At 47.4% G+C, this 18522-nt stretch overlaps 1 protein-coding gene across 3 annotated transcripts in view; it reads left to right on the top strand.

Annotated features, from left to right (window-relative positions):
• ELFN1 (extracellular leucine rich repeat and fibronectin type III domain containing 1) overlaps positions 1-17981 on the top strand; it is a 236678-nt gene extending 218697 nt beyond the window's left edge. For all 3 annotated transcript variants that reach the window (XM_037910546.2, XM_037910547.2, XM_037910548.2), the window contains one exon: positions 13666-17981. In XM_037910546.2, coding sequence (XP_037766474.1) covers positions 14137-16527 — 2391 coding nt within the window. In that variant the 5' untranslated portion in view covers positions 13666-14136 and the 3' untranslated portion in view covers positions 16528-17981. The remainder of the gene's footprint in view (positions 1-13665) is intronic.
• Positions 17982-18522: the final 541 nt, after the last annotated feature.

The following is an 18522-nucleotide window of genomic DNA, read 5'->3' as shown; positions in this document are numbered from 1 at the left end:
GCCTCCAATACATAACATGGCCCTTGGCATCTGGCCACTACCCGGCACTTTATGCCGGGCTTGTCGGGAAGCCGGGCTTGTGCAATGGCTCTGAGAGGGGGGATGGGACACGAGGGAGAACCCAGCTGTCGCATCTTGGCTTTAATCAGGATTATCTCTCTTCAGCAACTCTCAGGAAAGAGCCAACAGCAGCAGAGGGACTGGAGCAGAAGTCTCCATTCTTAGGGCTTTAAGGGTCCGTCCCATCCCCGCCCCCCGTCAGTGGAGGGCTGGATTAAAACATCTGAAGGGCCAGATGTGGCCCCCGGGCCATAGTTTGCCCACCTCTGAGCTACAGCAATGGTTTTCAAATGGGACAAGACCACACTCTCTGCCCATCAGGGACAATCCTACCTGACAACACCAAACCACTGAGAGCAGAGCTACTGGTTCAATGTATTGGTAGTGAGCATTTACCCCACTCTGATGAGACTGTTCTCAGGTCACTAAAGCGCCAGTTCAGGAAAACACTTAAGTACGTGCTTAACTTTAAGCACACTCTGAAGTCCCAATGACCTCAATGTGCTTTGCTGAATCAGGGCCTAAACCAGCAGATCCAGTGACAGGGAGCTCAGAATTCAATTCTCCTTCCCTTTCAAAGGCGAGAAAGAGATCAAGACTCAAGTGTGAGCATCAATCAGGCAGTGGTAACTTTCCCACAAAGCAAACACCCACGTGGCATGCCCATACAGACACACGTGGCATGCCCATATAGACACACGTGGCATGCACATATGCACCCAGCCTGCATGCCCATACCCACGGCAAGCACACACCTTCACAGGCTGCTGTTCTCGTTTCAAACACCACTCGACTAGAATCCATCTGCCACCCTGGAAATTAATAGCAATCATTAAACAAAAAGAGCTGGTGAACGGAAGCCCGAGGTGAAAAGCAGCTCTTTCTGCCAGAAAAAAAATTAAAACTATTTAGACATACAGCAAGTCATTTATTACTATGGAGTCCTCCCTCCACCTGGGGTTGAAATCTCATTACAATTTGTCCAAAACAGATGTTACCCTTTTAGCAGTAGATTATTAACAATAAACTTCATTCCTCCAGAGAGGTGGGTGTTCTGGGTTAGCTTGGTTTTTTCATCTTGGGTAACCTCCATCTGAAATGCTTCTGAAAATGATAGGCATACTGGCATATCCCAGTGGCTTGTCCTTTAGCTTTCCACGTCCTTTGGACGTTATTGAGTTATCCAGCAGGGTTACAAAGAGGCCTGGCGTGTGATTCTCACTCTCTAGCTATTATGCATTTTTTGGTAGTACAGTAAAGGCCCCAACCAAGACCGAGGCTTCGGTGTCCTAGGCACAGTACATACACACAGTAGGAGCCAGTCCGTGCCGCCCAAGAGATTGCAGACTAAAGAGAGAGGGCAGACGAGGGGAACCACAGTACAGTGAGGGGAAGTGACTTGTGTAAGACCATATGGCGGAGGCAGGAATACTGTGCAAGGCAACTGACTCCCAGTCCGTACTGACTCCCTGTAGCAGCATGCCCACCTCTGGTTGAGGGAGCGTGAGCATTTCCTATGCAACCTCATTTTTCAGAGCTTTACCTCACCTCAGACCAGTGGGCCCCCAGGCTGGAATCTGGCACACAAATGGCCACAGTTTTAGCAGGCCACTGCTTCCAACTTGACTTTTTTGCAGGTGTGTTGGGTTTGCGTCCTCAAGATGGGGAACCGTGCATGCGGCTGCCAAGCTGTGAGTACCAGTCAGCACCTGCGTTCACCGCTAACTAATCAGCATTGGCAAAGGTGGGCTTCCCCCCCCCCCCCACACACACAATTAAATAGGTTGTACCTCAGCCACCTTGCTCTCATCCAGGACCCAGGATCCAGGATGTTGGCAGAAGCGCTGAACTGCAACATCCAAACTGGACAAAATAAAGAGGCACAGCTGGGTGTCGTCCGCAGCTTGGAAACATCTCATCCCCTGCCTCCTTGGGAGCCCTGTACGCACATGGAACAGGACCAGCCTGGAGCAATCCAGTGCAACTAAGCATTCTTCCTACAAGCTCGGCACGCAATTGCACAGCAGCCCCAACATAGGGCTACCACAAGCTCCGAGTAAGGGGCAGAGCACAGTTGTGCAGCCTTTGGAACAAGACAGAGTCACATGTCAGCAACAGAAAGTCACAAATAGGTGCTTGCTCCAGCAGGGGAAGTAAGCTGAGCTAGCCCTCTACCCAGTACCATTCACTTCCCCCTCTGTGCTGGCAAGCACCTGTGTGGTGGGTAGGGTGGGGGATGGAGTCAAGGTACCTCCCTGCTCCTGCCCATCCACTCCCTGCCACCAGTTGTCTGCTCTCCTCCATGCTGGAACATGTGATGCAGGTAACTTAGGTAGGGGAGTAAAGGAGCACCTTACATTTTGTTATTCCCTCATATGGAGACATAAGGGGGCGCATGACTGAGCCCATAATTTGCACCGCTGTCCTAACAGACACAATCATGTCTTTTGCCAAGGAGAGGGTGGAGGGACTCGGTCAGGACTTGACGAGCAACTATTTAACACAAGGGAATTCTTTTTTCTTCTCTTCCTCTACCTAATGGTTCACTATCAATTTAGGTCAGCCCCCGAAGGCAGGTTTTTGTAAAATGCTAAATAGGTTGGTGGGTGGGATTATCAAACAGAACAGGGAGATTTGAAAAGAAGACAAATTTTTTTTTTGTTTTTTGGGGGTTTTTTTGTTTTTTAAATCTTCCTCTGCAGCTTTAGGCCAACACAAAACGGAATAGCATTGTGCTAGCAAACAAAACTCAGAAAGTGAAACTTCAGCGTATCCTAAAGTGAACTAGACTAGCACAAGCTGAATGAAATGCACAAAAGCGAGCAAGAGCGAGACAAGTAAACTAGCTGTCTGCAGTTCTTTCCGTTATAAGCTTCTCCACAGGTATTGGTAAGACAGGAAAGAAGTTTCTTCAGTAGTAGTTTTATCGTGACTGAATCCCTTTAAGAAACTGATTTTGTTTCCCCAGTTGTGCCTGAGTTTGGACCTTGGTATCAAATTCTGTCCAGGATTTATATATCTGTTTGTGATGCAAGATTTTTTGCTGCTGTTGTTTTTTCTTTTCAAGTAGAACCTTAAAAGGACACCATCAATTTAGAAATCAGTCTTCGGTCTAAAGAAAAGGAGTACTTGTGGCACCTTAGAGACTAACCAATTTATTTGAGCACAGTATGCATCCGATGAAGTGAGCTGTAGCTCACGAAAGCTCATGCTCAAATAAATTGGTTAGTCTCTAAGGTGCCACAAGTACTCCTTTTCTTTTTGCGAATACAGACTAACACAGTCTTCAGTCTGACACTTTTGTTACAGTTAACCCTTGATAATGAAAGAGATTAGCAGATTTAATATATTTCAGATTGTACATTTGTTAATATTTCATCTATAATCAGTTTCACTGTTTCCCCTGTATAGTCACAAGGATCTGTGCCTATGGATCCAATTGTGGGATTACAACCTGTGTCAGTTTCCCCATATCATATGGGTCTTTCACATAGCAAAAAAGAGGTGAGAGAATCACTTTGTAAAATACTAGGGAAATGTGATTATAAAAGCCACACAAATTTGCAGGACAACTCAGGGGCAGGTATAGGACCTAAACCTGCTTTAAATTCATTTTAAAAAAATTGACTAGCTCTTTTAATATTTTAGCTCCATTGCCAAAAAAAAAAAATTCTGACCAAAGAGACAAGGTGGTCGAGGTGATATCTTTTATTGGACCAACTTCTGTTGGTGAGAGAGACAAGCTTTCGAGCTTACACAGAGCTGTTCTTCTGAACAAAAGCAGACTTTACTGTCAGATGTGTGAATGATTCATATGCGCCTTTTACAAAAGAATAGATTTAAAAATTCAAGCAGTAAAAACACTATTCAAGTAACAGCAAAGGTTTGAGCGAAGACAACAGCACAGAGAAAAGGGACAGCTTTGCTTCTTTCACCATGAAAGAACAATAGGGCATTTGTTCCCTTGTTTACCTCTTAGCTCACTCCATTGTGCTAAGGCATTGGAGGAGCCTTAAGTAAAAATGCCTTAATCTTTATCATTGTGGGGGAAATATTGGGGCCGATTCACCACTCCATTACTCCAGTTTTATGCCTGTTTAACCTCAGCATAACTTCAGAGTAATGAAGCAGCAAATCAGGCACATTATTTCTAAATACAAGACACGTCTGGTCAATTTTAGGGGCATTCTCCCCCATTGAAAGATATCTTTCCTCTCTGTAAATGTTATAGCTGCATCTCCCTGATTAGAGTTCTTGGCTTCTCCTCATCCGCTGAAATCTTTGCACTTTCCTCTAATTCTTTTCTTCTAATGGTCATGCTTGTTGCTTCTTTAAGAGCTGGCTGCTCTACCATAAGCTCGATATGACATTTACTCTGCCCACGGTGATATTTCAGGAGGTTGGTTTAATGCACAGGTAACCAACTGGTTTTAGAAGGTCAGTTATCCAGGAAAATATTCTGTGCATTTACTTGAACACTTTATATTATTCTACTCAGTGATCTGCAGCTGTACTATCTAGGGCTGCAATCTTGTTAGACCTGGAAAGCTAAGCAGTGTGGGGTGGAATACAGCAGCATCAATGACGGCAGATGAGAAAATCGGTATTTCTGTTCTCTGAGAAATTCCAATATTTTGACATGTTTTCGTCCTGATTTGGAATGAAAAAATTGAACTACTGATTTTTTTCGTGGAAGGAAAAGTTACAAAACATGCCCATGCAGAAATGTCTAGTCATGTCTAAATGGCAATATTTTGTTCCGGTGTTTTGTGCCTCATGGGAGTTGTAGTCTAGCCAAGGAGTCTGGCCCATTGGAGAGAATAGGGGCATGCACGGCAGCACTTTAGCACTTTAACGTTGCGCTGACCCAAAATGAAATATTTTGTTTAGAAATATGTAAGCAAAATCAAAAATTTTCTGTTGAAAATTTTGATTTTATGGAAACTTCAGCAGACTGGACCCTCCATTGTGAAAAGGGACAAGTTTTGAGCTCCACAAACTGGCATTCGCTAGGCCTGATTCTTCACTACCCTGCCCAGAGCAGAGTCATGGCCACCAGTCTGAAGTGAGTGTAAAATGTACCAAATCAGACTGGAAATGGTTGACCTCCACTCGGCACTCATTTCACATGTGTCAATGACAGCCCAAAATGCCAGCTCCTCTGAACTTCCACTGCATGGGAATAACCTACTGGGCCATATATTGCCCTCAGTCTATATAGAGAGCACCTGCTTGTGTCCATGGCACTTCTGCATACAGACCAAGGGCAACAGAACTGGCCTGTCTCTGTTCCACCTCCTTGCTGCCGCCACCTCTCTAGCCCCTACCTCTTCTGTGCCCCGCCCCACAGTCTCACTAAAAGCCCTCTCTTGTGCATCAGCCTCCCTGCATCTCTTTGCTTCATTGTCTCTTCATCTCCCTTCAAACCTCAGCTGAAAACATATCTTTCCTCCCTTGCCTCTGCCTCTTAAATAATAAATAGTAGCAGGGAGAGAGAGTGAAATTGACTGGGGAATGCTATTGTCTGACTCTTGGAAGCATTTGGGGATCAACAGTACTTCCTTTGTAATGAAAGAGGCACCGGGGCTCAAGCAATTTTTTTTACTTTCATAACGGGACCGACACAGCAAGCCAAGAGGTTCTGGGGCTATGAACTGCCAAGCTTCGAGGTGCCAGGCCTCAGCCCTGGCACAAAAGCCCTGGGGATCAAGTATAGATGGCAGGCCATGATGTTATGTTTATAAGAAGCACATGGGATCTTTTTCAGGGGAAAAGGCAATACACCGCGTTTATTGAAGATACAACAATTAGCAATTAGGGTCTTCTGCAGTTTCCACGATATGCTATGCATCCGATGAAGTGAGCTGTAGCTCACGAAAGCTCATGCTCAGATAAACTGGTTAGTCTCTAAGGTGCCACAAGTACTCCTTTTCTTTTAACAATTAGCATATGCATTCAATCACACCACACACACACACACACACACACACTGTCCCTCCAGTCGATGTTATAGTTACCAGTCCAGAGTCTGGATCAATCTAGTGGCCAGCTAGGTTGATCACGGGGAGGTACGAACCAGGTTCTGTTGGTCGCAATATGATGCTCTGGGGAAGTCTTGGCAGGACGAACCCAAAGTTTCATGGCCAGGCTCCCTGTTTATATAGGGATTATATATGATGTAACCAATTGCTGTTTGACAAGTGCTTGTTTTCTGAAATTGTACTTCTCATCCTTTATCTTGTTCTTTCATCAAGTCTCTCAGGGAGTTATTCCAGGCTGGTTTTCATCACCGCTATCTTGTCCCCATTGATATGTGTCTGTCTCATCTTTAGAGTTGCCAATCTGCCCTCCTCTGACATTTCAATAGGGGCGTGTTGCAACCTCCTGGCGACCTTGTGTCTGTCTCCGATTTCTCCGTAGAACATCTGGTTCAGTGATGGCCCTCACACTTATCTCTTAACACGCATTTCTCTTTCACACACAAAACAGAACTAATTTACCCAGAACATTTTGAACAGGAACATCAAGTTGCAATGCAAAAGAAAAACAATCGCGGCATTCTTTTACTTATTTTAAAATGCTAAACCTACAACAAAGTGGTGACCCTCAAAGGTCTGTTACTGCCTTGAAATCAGTCCAGACACAAAGAAATTCTGGCTGATGCATCTCTACCAATGGTACATTAGGCCATTCCTTTCCGCTACTCAAAAAAGGGTGGCTGGCAGGATACGGTCAAATCATACATCAATACATTTAATACATGCTATATTATTATGTTGTTATTCTTTATCCTTCATTCTAAATTATACAAAATACAAACATAAAATCCTACTACTGCAACGATGCAAACCCAAGATGTGCCATATTGAGCTCTTAGCAAGGAATCCAAATGCTACCTTTGTACTGAAAAGGAACCTGGATTTGATTGGCCTGGGCACCTTTATTATTCGATGGCACGGCAGTGCTAACTGATATCACCAGGCAGGAGGAGTGTAAACTGATGCCGGGAATATGAATTAGAAGAAACCCTGCCAGGGAGCACTCTTTCCACACCTGACATATACAGAATGGACATTAAGCCATTTAGGGGAAACTTCATCATTAATAAATGTTTTCTCTGCCATCTTAGAGCTGTCTCCTCATATTATTTTACACATAATGAATAGCCTGGGTTCATTTTAACATTTGGTCCCCGTTAGCCAAATTTTCCCTCTCCACCTCTTTGCATGATTAAACATTTATCATTTGTAATGTATCACTGCCGGGTCGCTATTGCACTCTTTGTAGTACGGCTCCTTCATTTATTGATAACCTGACCTGTGTGACTGTGAAAGAGGATCTAAGAAAAGCTGACATATGGCCAGAAGGAGTCAGAAGGTAAGGAGACAAACAGAGGTATAGAAGAAAGGATACGCCAAAGAGAGAGAGAGGGTGCGCGCTAATCTGGCTCTTTGCCCCTAGTCAGTAAATCTAATCCACAGCTTGAAATAACTCATTCAGTAGAATAATACAATTAAGAATCAAGTGCCAGAGACTGCATGTTATTAGATCTGTTGCCCAGATCCCTCTCCCCACCACTTCCCTCTCGGCTACTTTGTTTATTTCAGTGGTGGCTCTCCTTGCAGCTGCCACTCTGGTCTAATTTACTGATGCCATTAGTCAAGAGATGAAAACAAAACCCAACCACCCTGACAGTTGTTTCTGAAGCCTGGGTGATGTCCCTTTGGTCTGAAAAAACCTGGTTCTGGAGCTCTAGGAGATCAGAAGTGACGAGTTTGATGCTCTCAGTCCAGTCCCTACTGAATACTTGTCTGCTCCACAAACCACAGCTGTCCCTGATTGTGGGAAGTGCCATTGACAGGTATGTGTAAAGGCCCAGGAATGGAATAATAAGGGTGTTTCCGATCAGGACTGAGGAGCAGCAAAGCTGTGTGTGGATCCAAGGCTTAGCAGGGCTATCACAGGTCAGGAGTGAGGTCCATCCGCAGAAGGGTGAGAGAGAAATGTACAGAGCTTGTTTCCTGGCCTGAGTGTCCCATTTTCTCAAGCACCCCTCCTAAATGGAAATACAGCAGTATCCATGCTTTGCTACCGGCAATGAGTAAAGTCCTCCTGAGATAAGCTTAGCAGAGCTTCAGCTGTTTTAGCTAGGGAGATTAACGGCTGGTACCTCCGGGTGAGACTTTTGTCTGTGGTAATGTACAGGACCCATTCACAGAGTCCATCTGCAAGCTGGGGGACTGTATGAAGTGTGCTCTATTGGCTGATTATCAGTTAGCAGACAGCAAAGGTGTCACTGACAGCATACGCCCGATACAATGAAGCCATATTAAACCAAAGGGCAAGCCATCTCTGGTTTCGATTAAATGAATCATGTCAAATCTGTGGGTATTGTTATCCCTACCCTAGGGAGGCAGTGTCTTTGTTCCTTTCTTTTGTTTGTTTCTTTATGATGGGTAAAAAAGATCTGGAAAGTTTTTTTTTTTCTGTTTGGTTTTTATATTAGAAATGCAGGTTCTTTCTCCCCTGTTTTTCCTTGAAGACTCGATGGATGACTGCAAAACTGGTAGAATTATGACCTCACAAGTACCAAGAGAGTGAAAGAAGAGTCATCAGGGGAGGAGGGACTTTTTAGTCAGGCTGGTTAAACCTGTGGAGATTTTGTTGTTTTTTTCTCAACATCAACTCAAACAGCAGGGAGCAAAGATCACAGAGTGAGAGTCAACACTCTGGACCCTTTCAGTGGAGGGCAGGGAGAGCTAACTTCCCCAGGCCTCCAAGGAGACCTCCAGCAAAAAATTATATGAGATAGAATAGGGCTGATTACTAGCTGGTGGAAATCGGTGGGGCCGTCTAGACTATGAGCTATTTTACACCATTTTATGCCAGCCGAGAATCCAGCCCACTATTTCTAAAGGAAGAGCAAACAGAAGGAAACACTTTTTGTGAGAAGAACAGCCCAGAGCAGAGCAGAAGCTGAACACTTCTATGCCTTCTTTATCCCTTATAAAAAAACAAAATTAGTAACCCTTTGCAGGCCTCCTTTAACTGCTTTCCTTGCACTGCAAGATGCGCAGCCCCTCGCCTGACATTGGATCCCACCCCAAAGACAGTGCCGGGAAGCACGCTCCCAAGTGCCAATGAGATGAGCAATTATCTTCTTGGTCCAAAACAACAAGGCCTGCATCTCAGCTCCCCAGTCATGTCCTGGCAATCTAATAAAGAGGGAGATTAGCCCCTCTTTCCTCTGTTACATCTCCTTAATGCTGTCATTTTATTCACACTTTGCAAAGCAAATAAACCAGCAAATTGCTTGCTTTAATGAGCTGGAATTAAACTCTGCTGCTGATAGAATGCCTTTTCCAGTTTTTGCTGTTGGAGAGAAACCAGCTGATAGGCAGCACGCAGGCAGCAAAAGCAAACACCCAGCATGAGCATTACTGAACCTGTTCGAGTCACTTACAGTCAGCCTTCTCCACCCCGGTTAGACTGGGGAGGAGCTGTGGTTTTGTCTCCAGTTTCTCCTTCCCTAGAAGCTCCTGCTCCTTTAGCCAAAGCACTGCTCCGTGGGCCACATGCCCCAGAGCTGAGAGATAAGCCAACATGGAGATCCAGAGCTGAACCTCCCCAAGAGTCAAAGGCTGGGTTCAGAGCCACTCTGGGGGATAGATCCAAGCTCAGACGTCCCCAGAGTTTGAGGGTTCAGCTCAGAAGCGCTGGTTCAGGCTAAAGTGGGAGCTCGGAGATAGGGGAGGCAGAGACTCGGCCCATCAAAAAGAAGGAAGGAACTACCCAGGATTCTTCATTCCCTGACCTGATCTCCTGTGTTGTGCTGCTGTGCTATGGGCAAACAGTGGGGAGTGAAGGATTCTTGCAGTGTGTGTAAGGTCAGATTGTGCCTTTAATGCACAGGCCCACGTGGGGGCAGTATTGTGCTGCACCAAGGCAGCAGGAGCTCCAGGAGGTATTGGATCTCAGGGAGGTCCCAGCACACGGGGTTGGGAGGTGGGGTGCCACGCACTGCACTCCATGGCTGCGGGGAGGGTGCACTTCTCACACCATTTTCAGGGTGACTTGCTCCCCAGGGAACAAGTGAGCGATCTCTGAACAGGGGAAAGGGAGGAGCTGCAGTTGTGGCTGGCAGCTGTCCATAAATGGAGTGGAGAAGGCTCTTAGGCCAGCAGAAATCTAACCACACGAGTAAGCAAAAAATCTAAGCCTAGTCAGCCAATCGGCTTGTAAAGCACGTCGAGAGCTTTTGGGTGAAAGGGGCCATATACAGAGTAAAAAACATCAGTCATGACTTCCAACCCCAACTTAACTTGCCTGCCCCTACTGAGAACAAGCTGTGAGCTTCTCTTCTGAGTCTGCTTTGTATCGGGAGAGGCTGCAAAGGGGAGAGGCTTCCAGGGCAGGAGATGGACTCAGAGAGGAAGCCCAGAGCCCACATGGCTTGTGAACAGAGATTACATTCAGTGGCATGTGTTTACAAAGTGAGCTCCAGGTGAGCACTCCCCATCTTCTCATCGAGGGTTCCAAGTGCTTTAATTCAGCCTCCCACCATCCTGTAAACAAGGGAAGTAGTTTCATTGTCCTCATTTTATTGAAGAAGAAACTGAGGCCAGGAAAGGTTAATTGACTTGCCCAAGCCACAAGGGATACAGTGGCATATCTGAGAGTATCATCTACGTGACTCTCAGACCTGGGCTGTAGTCATTAACCTCTGGCTCCTTCCATTAGCGAAGGGAGGATGTAAGGTGTTTGAGGCTAATCACTGAAACACCCGAGGGCAGAATTCCTTTTCCATTCCATGCTGCGTCCAAGGCCTAGTCTACACTAGAAGACGGTTGCTGGCAAAGGTATACTGGCAAACTCTTCAGCTTATAATGCCATGTCCCAAACAAAATAAGCTATACCAGAAAAAGCACCTTTTTTGCTAGTTTAACTGCATCCGCTCTAGGGCTTTCGCTGGTATAGAAATGTTATAAAAAACTCCACTGACACTACTAGACAGACAAAAGTTTCTTGGATAGACCTGGCCTACATATGGGACACTTTGGTCAGTAACTTTTGGCTTTCTCCAAAGACATTATCAACGTCTCTCCAGTTGGGGGGACTTGTGGCTGGATATTCCCTTCTCACAAACAGCTGAAGTTAGAGCAGATTTTGTTATTCATGTAACGTAAAACAAACTGTTCCATTTTGGGATACTCATTGTTCGCTATTCAGTAAGGACCAATAAACTGTTTCACTGCTCATTATTACTGGCCTGTTTACCAGGCTATAGTGTGTGACTGGCTAACAGGGTCCTCAGCTTTGAAAAACGTTCTGTTTCATATTCTGTGAGTCTGAGATGGAAAATAAGGGCCAGATTTCAGCGGAACTGCTTGCAGCGTGAGGTTCTGCTCAATGGGAGGAGGCAGAATCTAGCCTGAAATTCCCACTGTTGCCATGTTTCATACGACTCATTGACCTGCCCCACCCAGCACAGAGTCACGTAGCTACCCCAGTGCTGGGCGGGAGGTGGGAAAACAGACTGGATTAGTTAGAAGTGCACGTTAATGGGCGACAGCTCCACTGCCGGACAAGCCCTAGGGAGTAACAGCAGCTTAACTTTTCAATCTGTTATTTCCTAGTATCTGGGAAAGGACTGGTCCAAGCAGCATGCAGCTACCCTGGGAAGAAGACAACTTTTGTGTGCTTTCCCATGGAACCAGGTTCTACCCCGCATGGATCAGATTGGGGTCTGAAAGCCAGTCAACTTGCTGGTTTCTTTTCCACTTGTGAGTTATGAACCAGTTTGTTGGCTGCTTTCAAATGATCCAGGTGTCATTTCCTAACACCTGGGAGCAGAGGACGTGGGCTGTAGGCTAGCTTTCATGACAGCTCTACCAGAATGCTGGGTGGGAGTATAATAAGTGAGCAAATGAAATTCGGGGAGCGTGTCTGTTCCTAGGGACAACCAGCTATGTGTTCTGCAGAGCCCTTGGTGAAAGAGAGAGACCCTTTCCTAGACCCACCTTCCCTCCCACATGGTTCTCAAGATATTTCACTGTTTGGAGTTTCAGGAAGTGCTTCACGGGTTCCCAGACAGCAGCGTGAGTACTAGTGTTCTAGCTGGCAAATATTCACAGCAAGCCTTGACCCCACTCTGAGCCCTGGGCCCACCCAACCTGGTTCCAGATTTGCTAAATTTTGCAAATGTCACAGAAGAAGGCTCACAGGAGATAAATTCACAAACTACCACCCCTATTAAGGCCCAGGACACCCCACTATTTACCAAAGATAGCTTCACCGGGTCCTGATAGATTCTGCTCTTCATCCTACTGTTTCCTGGGATGGAGAACTTCCAGACATGGCTTCGGCCCCCGCAAATCTCAAGCGTCTGCTAGATGGGCCAGGAAGCAGCTTTCTCACCCAAAGATTGGCAGTAAAGGGAAAGCCACTTTCTCCCTCAAGAGCAGTAAGCTTAGAGGCAGTTAGTGCCCCATAAGGCACAGCACGCTAGCTAGTGAGTCCTTCAGGGGTACAGCTGGTTTCAAAATGGGATTTTTTCCACTGAAAATGTCAACTTTTTGTTCAAAAGACAAAACCTAAATGTTTTTGGCCAAAATCTGTCAGAAACTGAACAAATGTTCAAATTTCCATTTTCCAAGGAAACATCATTCTTGGAGGAAAGCAGAGACACTTTCTGCAAACATTTTCCTTTACTCAAAAACCCAGAAAACGTTTCAATGGAAAATGCTAAACAATCCTACTCAGAACTCTGTAGCAAAAGTTAACTAGGAATTCGGAGGTTTTTCTTAGTTCTGTGACGTTACCGGGGTCCTCAGAGGGTTCCCTGTCCACTCTCCTGAGTCTAACAGGGAAGCTGCCTGCCCCTGGCCTTACAGCAGAGACATCTATAGTGGGCGAGGAAGGGTCTCTTTTTGCCCTTTGTATATGCGTTAGGCTACTAAAAGACTGGGGGAGTGACCACGTGGAATTTCCTCCACTCCTGACACTGAACATCCAAGGGAGGAGATACTGGAGACAGCAAAACGGGGAGGAGGGTTGGAAGTCACCCCCACAAAGACAAATATGATGGGGGAGTGGTGAGGATCAAGATAGTGGTGGGGCTCGTATGTTCCCTGGAAACAAACATATCCTGGAGTTACCACCCAAGTTCCTAGAAACAGCTTAGGATTCCAGTGCTGGGTTTTATCCTAGGCACCAAGCGGCTACAGGCATAGTTAGAGAGAGGCAGAATTTGAAAGAAGGCTCAACCTGCATCCAATTAGTGGGTGAAATGCTGCCATAACTGAGGTCACAAAGGCCAGGATGTAGATGGCTAACGACCAGCTTTGTGCACACAGATGTCACGTCATTAGATATCTAAATTCCAGTGCCCAAAATTAACTGCAGGCTCAATTATGTGTGCCCCCACCCCAAATAAATAAATAATGGAAGCCATGTTAAAAAACCTGGTGCCTAGTGCTAATGGAAAAGCAGGGCATGGAAAGCCAGTCCCATCGCTGCCCCAGAAGCTGCTGCAGTGTGACAAATGCTCTTAAACATTATTTTGTCTCGCTTTTGTGTTTTTGGTTTTGTTTGGTTTTTTTGCAGGTGAGTCCATTGACCAGACAAGGGCACTGAGGGGACGGACAGACAGATGCACGGAGAGGCAGATGGAGAAGAAGCCCTGTGCCAACTTGGAGATGGGCAGCAAAAAGAAAACAAGGAGAGGTACTGTAGAAAGTGAGAGAAAAGCCTGTCTCTAAACCCCCTTCCAAGTACCTACCCAGCCCTGAGTGACTTCAGCGGAAGCCCGTCAAGATGCCAGAAGGGCCAATGACATAGGATCGCTCCCCATAAGCCTGTGGTGGTGGCTCCCTGTGGGTGGTCACTGGGCAACTTGGACAACGAGGTTCTCCTTTTCCTTGGGACACTTCCCACTGGATCCAAACCATGAGGAGAAGGGAGAGAAAAGCAAAGGTGCCCAAGGAACATTAACCCAAGGCTTCCCTGCTCTCCGACCCAGCACCCCTCCCCACTTCCAGCAGATAAGGGAACTCCTTCTCCACGTTGCCCTTCCAGATGGCAGGTCGTCAGTGGGCAGTGACGTCAGCGCTGTGTGTGTGCGTGGCGGCCGTCTCTCTGCTGCACACAGGCGGGGTGCGGGCAGACTGCTGGCTGATCGAGGGCGACAAGGGCTTCGTTTGGCTGGCTATCTGCAGCCAGAACCAGCCCCCCTATGAGTCCATCCCTCAGCAAATCAACAGCACGATTGTGGATTTGCGACTGAACGACAACAAGATCAAAAGCGTGCAGTACTCCTCACTCAGCCGCTTCGGTAACCTGACATACCTCAACTTGACGAAGAACGAAATCTCCTATATCGAGGATGGTGCCTTCTCAGGACAGTTTAACCTCCAGGTGCTGCAGCTTGGCTACAACCGCCTGAGGAACCTGACCGAGGGAATCCTCCGGGGCCTAGGAAAGCTGGAGTACCTCTACCTCCAGGCTAACCTCATTGAGGCAGTCACCCCCAATGCCTTCTGGGAGTGCCCCAACATAGTGAACATTGACCTGTCCATGAACAGGATCCAGAGACTGGACAGCAACACCTTTAGGGGCCTGAACAAACTCTCTGTCTGTGAACTCTACAGCAACCCCTTCTATTGCTCCTGTGAACTCCTAGGCTTCCTGCAATGGCTGGAAGGCTTCACCAACATGACACGCACCTATGACCGCATGCAGTGCGACTCCCCGCCAGACTACACTGGCTACTTCTTGCTAGGCCAAGGCCGGACCGGTTACCGCAATGCTCTGGGCATGCTCTCCACCCTCTGCACTGGCAGCTCCTACACCATGATACCTCGCTTTATCCCACCCAGGTACCAAGTGACCACAGCTCCATCAGAAAGCCCATGCTCTGAGGAAGAATGTTTCTCTGGGGATGGCACGACACCCCAGGTCTCCCTCCACACGCCCGTGGGTGAGACGGAGATGCGCCCCAACATCCGAGTGAAGCATCTCACCCACAACTCGGCCACGCTGACGGTGCAGATCCCGTACCCGTTCAGCAAGATGTACATCCTGGCGCAGTACGAGAACGGCTTCTCTTCCGTCGTCACCAAGCTGAAGAAACAGAAGGAGGACATTGAGCTGACTAACCTTGTAGCACAAAAAGACTACACCTACTGTGTGGTCTCCCTCCACCACGTCTTAAGGTACAACCACACTTGCCTCACCCTCTCCCCAAACAAAATGAGCAGAGAGGACCCAGTGCCCACTCCCTCCACTGCCACCCACTATATCATGACGATCCTGGGCTGCCTGTTCGGCATGGTAATTGTCCTGGGGGTGGTGTACTATTGCCTCCGTAAGAGGCGTCAGCAAGAGGAGAAGCACAAGAAGGCAGCTGGCAGCATGAAGAAGACCATCATCGAGCTAAAGTATGGGCCAGAGATGGAGACAACCAGTATCACTCAGCTGTCCCAGGGGCAGATGCTGGGTGGGGAGACCGTGACCCGCATCCCCTACTTGCCCTCCGCTGGGGAAGTCGAGCAGTACAAGTTGATAGACAGCAGCGAGACCCCCAAGGCCACCAAGGGCAATTACATGGAAGTGCGGACAGGGGAGCAGCCCGAAAGACGAGAGTGTGAGCTCTCCATGCCGCCTGACAGCCAGAGCTCCGTGGCTGAGATCTCCACCATCACAAAGGAGGTGGACAAGGTGAACCAGATCATCAACAACTGCATTGATGCCTTGAAATCAGAGTCCACCTCCTTCCAGGGGGTGAAATCAGGGGCGATTTCCACTGCTGAGCCTCAGCTGGTACTCTTATCGGAACAGATCTCTGGCAAACATGGCTTCCTGTCCCCCGTGTACAAGGAAAGTTACAGCCACCCGCTGCAGAGACATCACAGCATGGAGGCAGCTCCCAAACGCTCCAGCACTTCCTCCAGCGGCTCCATACGGAGCCCCAGATCCTTCCGCTCTGAGGGCTCCGGCCACAAGTCAGAAGCCAAGTACATTGAGAAGACATCCCCAACCGCCGACACCATCCTCACTGTGACACCGGCAGCGGCCATTCTGCGAGCAGAGGCAGAGAAGATCCGACAGTACAGCGAACATCGGCACTCTTACCCGGGCTCACACCAGGGGGAGCAGCATGACAGCATGGGTGGGCGTAAGCCCTCCATTCTGGAACCTTTGACCAGACCCCGCCCCAGAGACCTGGCCTACTCTCAGCTCTCTCCCCAGTATCACAACCTGAGCTACAGCTCCAGCCCAGAGTACACATGCAAACCCTCACACAGCATCTGGGAGCGCTTCAAACTCAACCGGAAGCGGCACAAAGACGAGGAGGAATATATGGCCGCTGGCCACGCCCTGCGCAAAAAGGTCCAGTTTGCCAAAGACGAGGATCTTCACGACATCCTAGACTACTGGAAAGGTGTGTCTGCCCAGCACAAGTCCTGAGTCCTCACGCAGCTCGTGACTTAACACTAACTGGACCAAAAGAAACCCGCAGCAGCTATTTTTATCCAGACTGTCTTTCAAACAAACCAACCAACCATAAATTATGAGAAAAATCTATAATTAGTCTATATAATATATGAGAGAGCAAGAGATTGCAAAAGATCTCATGTTTATGAACACAAAGACTCTTAAAAAAACAAACCTGTGGAGTGAAAAAAAAGTTTTTGTTTTTTTTTTAAAAAAAAAAAGAAAAAATATAAAAAGGGGTGGAGGTTGGGCAGCGATTTGAGGTCTGGAGTATTCCAATGTTGCATCGCATGATTCCCTATTCCGTGATTTTGTGGATTCTTTGTGTACAGTTTGTCTTCTTCTTTCTCCTTCCCTTCCAAACAAAACAAAAAAACCAAAAAGAGACCAGAAGGAGAAAGTTCCTTTGGGCTTTTTGCAAATGGAGTCTTCCAGCTTAGACTTTCATCCAGTCGAAGGCTCATTCATGTGTTTATTCACTGGGAGGTTTTACCACATGTTGCATTGTAAACCGAAGTTGTCCTACTGTACAGAGAAAATTTCTATATTTGCAATGTTTGCTGTATAACAAGAAAGAGAGAGAAAAAATAAGATTACATCTACTAAATATATATATATATATTCACCTGTTTGTACCAGGTTTTAATCATGGATTTTAGACAAAGAGGGTGGATTGGATTTGGAGGGTGTTTTTGTTTGTTTGTTCGGGGGGGATTTTGATGCTGGTGTGGGATTTTGGAGGGTGGGAATTGGTTTTTTTGTTTGTTTTGGTTTTTTTTCCTCCAGTGAATGTCTGTGTCTCGAGTTCTGATTGGTTCCAAGTGCACTCCGAAAAAAGGCACATTCTAATAGAAAACCAGCGTCCCTCTCGTTATTCCATTCAAGGGATGGGAGCCTGCCTCCTCTGGGAGCTGGAAAGGGGACCGGAGTGGAGGGTGCAACTGACCAGTCACCATTTGATTGCCAAATAAACACACCAGTCTCTCTCTCTCTAGCTGGATGTATTTAGAAAGCAGTGGAAATTCTGAATATAAAAGGGAACCTATCTCTGTGGGAAGGGGCAACGGTAGCCAAAAGGTTCGGGTAAGGCTAAGTCATTGGTACTAGAGTATAGCTTGGTTTTTTTTTTAAGCCAGAAGGAACTATGACACCATCTACTCTGACCTCCTGCATAATACACAGGCCAGAGGATCTCACCCAGTGACTCCCGCATCCAACCCATAGCTTGATGGACCCAGAGCATGTTTTAGCACAGCCAGCTACTGGCCCATCCCAGAGATATGGGCCCTGTCCCCTGCTACTGGCTCTCCTGCAGCCTGCGAGTTGTGGTGGAATGATCCTGCCCTGGGTGATGGTGAAACACGCCTCCTGCATGTCGACAGCATAGGAGAAGGCAGCGGCAGGAATGACTTATCTGCTATTCCCCAGCGAGAGTGTACTGCAGAGTTAATGGATGACAGCGATTACTGTGAATGAGTCAGCCTGCCTCACCCCCGTGCTCTGTAGTGTAGTCATCCGTGCTTCTGAGGGTGGAAGTGAATGGTCTCCCCATCTCCTCCTCCACGAGAGATGCAGTCAGGTGGTGGGCTTTCCCCCAGTATGAATGAAAAGGTGCTCAACATTCAGGGCCTGCTCCTGTGCCTAGTGAAAGCGACTCCAAAATTCCCAGGATCAGGCCCTCAGACCCGCACACCCCTTAACCACCTCAGCTCTGCCTCTTACATTTTTTGCCATTCCAGCTGCACAACATAGCTCCAACGGGTATTGGCGTCTCAGTCTTGCCTAGGGTAGCTAAACTGAAAGGACGTGAATGGGAAGGGCAATCCATGGGACATCCCAGCCCTGCCCACCCCCATGAGGCAGTACTGGCTGTTTGAGGGCAATAGACAGCCCTCTCTTCTCCAGAGCTCTGTGCCGCACAGAGGGCAGTATCCCAGGCGAGATCAGCGAGGAGAGCACCTCTGTGGT

This window comes from Chelonia mydas, chromosome 10 (assembly GCF_015237465.2).
Source record: "Chelonia mydas isolate rCheMyd1 chromosome 10, rCheMyd1.pri.v2, whole genome shotgun sequence".
Classification (NCBI taxonomy): Eukaryota; Metazoa; Chordata; order Testudines; family Cheloniidae; genus Chelonia; species Chelonia mydas.
Note: the sequence above shows the minus strand (reverse complement) of the source record. Positions and strands in the feature narration are given on the sequence as shown.